The sequence below is a fragment of the Nannobrachium achirus genome (assembly GCF_963921795.1).
Source record: "Nannobrachium achirus genome assembly, chromosome: 15".
NCBI lineage: Eukaryota > Metazoa > Chordata > Actinopteri > Myctophiformes > Myctophidae > Nannobrachium > Nannobrachium achirus.
In genome coordinates this window covers 20,743,272-20,750,771 of record NC_137822.1, presented here as the reverse complement: position 1 = coordinate 20,750,771, position 7,500 = coordinate 20,743,272, and the positions used below count along the sequence as shown (strand labels likewise).

At 43.4% G+C, this 7,500-nt stretch overlaps 1 protein-coding gene across 1 annotated transcript in view; it reads left to right on the top strand.

Moving 5' to 3' along the window:
- The window catches only part of strbp (spermatid perinuclear RNA binding protein), a gene marked incomplete at its 3' end in the record, with an annotated part of 42,824 nt that overhangs the window by 20,462 nt on the left and 14,862 nt on the right, over positions 1-7,500 (top strand). The window contains exons 8-12 of the mRNA XM_080743066.1: positions 511-616; positions 862-945; positions 2,455-2,663; positions 5,126-5,278; positions 6,152-6,286. Coding sequence (XP_080599192.1) covers positions 511-616; positions 862-945; positions 2,455-2,663; positions 5,126-5,278; positions 6,152-6,286 — 687 coding nt within the window. The remainder of the gene's footprint in view (positions 1-510; positions 617-861; positions 946-2,454; positions 2,664-5,125; positions 5,279-6,151; positions 6,287-7,500) is intronic.

The following is a 7,500-nucleotide window of genomic DNA, read 5'->3' as shown; positions in this document are numbered from 1 at the left end:
ACAGAGATACTTTTTATAGTTTAATTTATATAAATGTATTTGTGAATAGATTTTCTCCATTGACTTGGGAAAATGCAAAGATTTTAGTTTTCCCAAATATGGAGATGACTGACATCATAGATGCCTGACGTCATAGACCACGTGACTGACACAATATGTCCATATATGGGCATTCCAAGATATGGGCTTAATATTGATGACATCGGGGATCTCCATATATGGGAATAAACGGGGCAAGGACTGACACAGAGTTCTCCATACATGGCCATTAATTAATTTATGAGTGAATTGTCTTGAATGGTGAATTTATCAAGTTTAAAAAAAGAAAAAACTCTTCACATGAGAGCATGTCCTGCTGGTTGTGCTTTTCATATCTCTGTGGCTAGGCAACAAACACAATTTCTGTAATGAAGTTAAAAAGCAACAACAGCAAATGTGTGTCACTCTTTATATGCACACTTGTATGCTTGATGCTTTCATACCATCAATTTGTGTGCGTGTGTTCAACAGCATGCTCTGAGACTCATGGCATTCGGACAAATCTACAAGGTGCTGGAGATGGAGCCTCTTCCCTCAAGTAAACCATCACAGAAATACCCTTGGTCTGACAAAGAAGGTATGTCTGTCTGTCTGCTACGAAGTTAAGTGTCTCTGTCTTTTAATATGGCTGTGTGACCACAGGTATCTGTGATGGGAAGGTTTTAGCCAGTGATTGTCAGACTCTCTTTCTCTCACTCTCTGTCCGTCTTTCTCTCTCAACTGCATTGTCTGAAGGAAGCCGAACAAAAATACGTTGTACTCTTGTGTACCTGTGCACAAAGCATAACAATAAAACACAACCATGAACCTCTCTCTCCCCAGGTTCAGGTCTGAAGAGGCCATATGAGGACGGAGCGATGGATGACAAAGACCTCATTAAGAAGATGAAGCGGAACCTGAGGAAAGGTAGGGAGCTCGGCACATGTTTTCAATCGTTCACAATGGGAGCGCTGTGCCTTTTGGAAACCCCAGCAGCCGAGGCAGCCGTTGTGAGCTTGTAGATCTGCTATTTTTTGGCAAATGTTCCGCCTCAGGATTTTGTGGATATTATGATTATTGCCATAATATCGTAAATTTAAATCGTCATATCTTCCCATCCCTAGCATTCACTTGTGCTGTTTTTATCCGCTTGTCGAGAGCTGAAATGTTCACAGACCGGTCGTTTTTATGCGGGCACCTGCCGTTTTCACCCCGGGAAGCAATGGCTCTGGTGGACGCACAGCCATAGATTAGCTTTCTTTCTCACGGTTACTATATCTCTATCTCCATCTCACCTTCTCTTCTCTCTGCGCCTCGGAGGTAGATCAATAGTATTGACCGGCAATGTTTCCTGAAGCCACCTGAGCGTCTCCAGGCTTTGTGTCCCTGCTGGGAGCTGTCACACAGCGCCGCGCGGGCAGAGGGACACATTTAAGCTATTGGAAAACAAATGCGAAGCCATTGAAAGACACAGGAGCTTGAGAGAAACACTGACCGGCTCTAATGAGTGAACAGCCACAACAAGGATTTAACCACTTAAGCCCTGTACATTGTTGTACAACAAATAGCAAAAAATAGCACATCTACAAGCTCACAGTACAAAGTCTAGAGACTACAAAGTTCTGAGACTACAAAGTCAAAAGTATTGGCATCAAAATATACATAAAGTACCTACGTTTTGGTAACTTTTTCAAAAACTGGAACTCAAACTCAGTCAAACTCAGATCCTCTTAACTCATTTGCTGCATTTTAAAAATCTTTTTGAAGTGCCAGGATGCCCCCATGCCGTCTCCATAGACTTCCATGTAATTCATAGTGCACGGATCATGCACGCCCATGCATAGATCACGCACCACGTGTGTGCATGCCGTTTACAGCTTTAAAACAAAAAAAATAGCTTGGAAAATCCGTTCAGGCATTCATGTTTATTTTTTTCAAATGTAAACAAACATGGCTGCCATGTTTGAAAGATGGGGTTGGTATGGGGGTCAAGCATGCAGTTTCGCGATCGCGATCATAGTAGATAGAAGGAGGTCCAAAAATAATTTTTCAAAAACATTTTTTTTTACGGCCCAAAACTCAGGAAACTCGGGCGTGGCAGCGGCGGGGTACGGGAATAACTCGGGAAACTCGGGAGGGGGCAGCAAATGAGTTAAGACATATTTATTTTGCCTCACTCGAAACCCAGTATCCCTATTCTGAGGGGGACGTTCGCTACAGCAGATCTACAAGCTCACAACCCCTTGGCAACGCAATGTGTTTTGAAATTGTAGACTTTCTTTTTTTCTTCTTCTTGTTTTGGTGTAGACAGAAGAAAGCCATCCAAGTACAGTTGAAACTCTGATCCGCTTTTTTTTTTACTAAGAATAGATGGTAAAGTGGTAAACTTATCTCAGTTCTGGTTTTCCTCTTTTTTTGGCTTCATCTCTGCAACAGTCCTAGACAGTAAAGCCATCGACTCCAACCAGCCCATGAACGCCCTGATGCGGCTGAACCAGATCCGGCCGGGGCTGCAGTACCGCCTGCTGTCCCAGTCGGGCCCGGTTCACGCTCCCGTCTTCACCATGTCCGTGGACCTGGACGGAACCGTCTACGAGGCCTCCGGCTCCTCCAAGAAGACCGCCAAGCTCCACGTGGCTGTCAAGGTAAGGAAGACCCCAGAGGAGAAGACTTGATGGGGATGGATGATATGAAGAGGAAGGGGATTGTAGAGCGGTGGTTCTCAACCTTTTCAGGCCGCGACCCCCAAAATAATCATATTCGAACTGGGCACCCCCGACCCCCACCCTGACGAGCACTAAGAGTTGAGCATTACATTTAGTATAACACGGTTCTATTGTGAAAATAGCAGGTCTACATGCTCACAACAAGCTCACAGTGCGACGCGTTGTGAGCATGGAGGTCTGCTATTCTCGAAATGTTAGCCCCTGCCTCTCTAACATTCTCTGCACGTCCCTGATAGAGAGGGGTGAAGACGAGAAGGTGATGAGTAGAAAAGTGGAGAGGGGTAAAGATGGATGGATGAGAAGAAGATAAACGAGGGATGTCTGGTGCTCTTGCTGGGGATGTCTCGGGGAATTCATCTAGTGTGTGAAAGTCATGCCATGTTATACCAGAGAGACGGGTAGCTACACACAGGATGGACGGCAGGGAAATGCAATGATGTTAGGCTAGCTGTGTGTGTGTGTGTGTGTGTGTGTGTGTGTGTGTGTGTGTGTGTGTGTGTGTGTGTGTGTGTGTGTGTGTGTGTGTGTGTGTGTGTGTGTGTGTGTGTGTGTGTGCGCGTGTGCGTAAAGGTGGGCAAATCCTTGTAATCCCAAAGTGGTTTTGAACAAAGACGTTCTTCAGAGCATGGATAATCCGCTATCCTCTCCAACACCATAAAAGGCTCTCCCTCCATACATCCCTCCATTCTCTCCAGTATCTCTGTCTCTTGCCTCTCTTTCTTACGCTTCATCTTTCCGTCTTTCTGTGTCTTTACTCTTGTTTGTCTGTCTGTCTGTCTGTATGTCTATCTGTGTCTGTCTGTCTGTCTGTCTGTCTGTCTGTCTGTCTGTCTGTCTGTCTCTCTCTCTGGTCTCTGGTTTGACAGCTATACAGTTCACTTGGGGCAGAAAGTACTGTGTGTACTGCAATATTGTTCTACCTTTAGTACGGGGGCAGTTCTCCATTCCTAAACCTGCCATTCCTACTGAGGTTAGGGTTAGGGTATTTTGTTTAGGTGGTAGAACTGGCATGTTTAGGAATGGGAATGTGTAGTAAGATACTATACATCACTGCACTGCCCTAGCTATGCTGTCCTGGTGTAATAAAGGGCTTGTTGGACTAAATAATAACTACAGTACATTGGATCCATTGGAACTTCATTGTTACCTTTTTCCATTTCTTGAACAGTGACGGTTTTGGACATAAAAATTTTCCCCCCGTCAGACATTCTCTACATGAGAGAGAGAGATATACACACAGCATTTAATGATAGCCTAGTACAAACATGGAAAGCTTGGCACATATTTAAACAGTTCCATCTGAAACTGTTACAAAAGAAATCAATGAAAGGCAGCTCCGAATGCAAGCTGTGCAAAGTCAAGTTGGCTTGGCACAAATCGGCAACAACGGACACAGCTCTTAAACGCTCTCCTCAGACCAAGGAGTAAATAAAGAGACAACTGGAGCATCAAAGAGCTGCTTCTGGTGTTGTGCTCGCTGAAATGTGCAACCACTCGGTGCAGAGAATTTGTTGTTTTGAATTCAGAACTTGTTTGTCTAACTTTCCCCAGTACAGTCGATTTTGTTTAGTGTGGCGTAGCCAAGGGTGGGCCTGGATAGGCCTTGACAAATTAGACTAATGCAGGAAGTTCATCTGAGTGTGTGTACTGTATATCGTCACTATTAGGTCATATAAAACCACCAATGATATGGCGATATGCATTATTTTAACAATGTAATGTGCAGGTGCAACAAAGCAGTGCAAGGAATTGATGGAATGATGGTGCAGATATCTTAGGACAACCACTGGAACTGGTTTATCTTGATTGGTGCAAGAGTGTTTGTTTACCGCAGAGTTGGTTCCATTTGTTCCCTCTCAGAGTATAAAATAACACTGCAGGATTTAACAATGTAATGCAGGTGGGACAAAGCAGTGTCAGGAATAAGCCCTATTCATGGCCCACTCAGCAAATTTCTCAGCAACTTCCTGGTGCTGACGTCAATTTAGAAGGGGAAACTATAACAGAAATTGCTAGACTTAAAGCCAACAAATCATTATTTCGAACGTTAAAGTAAATTATAACGCTTTGTGCCTTTTACTATCTTGTGTTCTTGATCATGCTAGCCGTATTTTATACTGTACTATTCGGAAATTGCATTAAATTAGCGATTTCTGTGTTAACTCTATAGGCTTAGCAGGGTTTTACCCCTTCAAAACGTGACTTCAGCACCGGGGGGATGCTGAGTGGGTGGGCAGTGAATAGGGCTTATTTACAGTGCAGATATCTTAGGACAACCAGCAAATGTAGGCAGATCATAGAAAATGTTCATTGATAAATCAACAACTAACATTGCCAACGATAAATGTTCTCTCCTCTCCTCTGTCCTCCCACTCCTCCAGGTGCTCCAGGCAATGGGTTACCCCACGGGTTTTGACTCAGACCTGGACCCCATGAGCTCAGATGAGAAGTCAGATGGCGAGGGGAAGAGTGAAACCTCTACGCCCGCTAGCAATAACCCAGCACACTCCACAGATAGCTCCAACACACTGGAGGTGGGAACAGAAACAGAAATACACACAAACACGCATAGACATTCAGACTTTATGTTTGTCTTTATGTTAAGTCCAGGAAGATTCCCATTTAATGGGAATAACAATGTTTCCATCAGTTAAAGCCAGTCTACACCAATGCAACTCCTTGCAACCTTATCACCATTGGCAGTTTCGACTAGTCGCATTGGTGCGGTTTCCTTCATCAGGTTGTTTTTAGATTCCAGGAAAAGGAAATGATAAGTGTTAATAGCTTCTGAGTGATGTATTGACGCTTTAGTTCACAAAAATGATAGAGCCCGCTCACACACGAGGTAGGTACAAAACTTTCTTAATTTGGACAACGTTTCGATCTTGTTGATCTTCACCAGGTCATGTGATCATGCACTTCAGCTTTGTCTTTCTAACAATGAGTCCCTATTGTCTGTAACCCCCACTTTGTGCCGCCGCAGGTGTTACACATCTCCCCTGAGTGACCTGAAATTGGAACCCATTAACTTGTGTTTGCAGAAAATATATTTCATTAGCTTATTCATAGATCAAACCAGTTAAAAACACACGCACGCACGCACGCACGCACGCACGCACGCACGCACGCACGCACACACACACACACACACACACACTATTCTGTGGTCTGTGGTCTCATAAGGCCTCTAATCTCTATCACAGCATAACACATTATATACAAATAAAGTAAATTATGACAAAAGAGAAAACAATGAAAATAATGAATATACTAAATTTAACAGGATGCATTTTCACAGAGGCAAACTTGCACTAGAGTGGCTTTGAATAGAGAGAGAGCGAGACATGTTTCATAAAGCATTGTCCTAAGAACAATGGTTTGACATCCTAGTGTATGTGTGTGTTCAGGTGAGAACTCAGGGTCCCATACTGACAGCCAGCGGAAAGAATCCGGTAATGGAGCTGAACGAGAAGAGACGAGGGCTCAAGTATGAGCTCATCTCTGAGAGCGGAGGCAGCCACGACAAGCGCTTTGTCATGGAGGTAAGGGCCACATTTAACATCTTCATTTTACCTTCACACATACACACTAGGGATGGGACGATATGAAAATTTCATATCACGATTATTGTGACAAAAGAAATTGCGATTTACGATATTATCGCGATAATCAAAATCCATTATCCTTGGGCGGAACAATTTTGCCAAAAAAATAGCAGATCTACAAGCTCGCAACGCGACGCGTTGTGAGCTTGTAGATCGGCTATTTTTTGGCAAAGTCATTTGATAGAGTGGTACCGGATATGCAGCTCAGCAAATAAAAGCTGAATTGAACCCATGCATGACGAAGGACAATATCACGATAAATGAAATCTCCATGATACGATTATCGTGAGTTTTTTATCACGATATACGATAATATCGCTTATCGTCCCATCCCTAATACACACACAGCTTACTCAAACACGTGTACAGAATAGATGTGCCATTTCAAAACTTCACACGTCCTGCCATTGGCAAGACAGTAGATTTTCAGAGGATTTGCAGAACATTGAGCTTGTAGATCAGCTATTTTTGTGGCCTTCTCTGACTTTAAATGTACCTATGAAGGTGGATTCTGCTTTTCAGTGGGCTATGGAGTGGTTTCTTGCCATTTGCGAGTGTCTGCAAAAATATACGCTCCATTCGGCATAAAAAATTTAAAGGCAAAACAGGGAAAGAAACCTGTGGAATAAATGCATTTGCGGGACATTTTCAGGAAAAGATCACTAAATACAGAAGAGTTGAACCGGCACATCTGTATGTAATAGGGGAAAACATTTTTTATAAAGAAAATAGCTGCATACATGTAATCAACAAATCCTGAGCATAAATGTAATGTTAAAATTGTAAGGTCTCCTTCAGCGTTCATGCTCTGTAACAAAGGACTTTACTGTGTATGATCCATACAAGATATAAAGATAATGTTTTAAAAACATTACAAAAAAGACAGTGAAGACACATGAACTCCAAGCACACGTACAGTAGTATTATGTGAACATGTCTCACACATTTACTGTACAAGGACGGACACATACACACACACACACACACACACACACACACACACACGCACGCACACACGCACACACGCACACCCCAAACCAAGCACCTGATCAGTGCTAATATAAGGTAAATCAGTCAGCTTGCCTCCCAAGCAGGCCCGTTCTCTGCAGGGTGTGTTGTTTTCCGTCTCGCCTGGCCACTCCGTTGCTCCG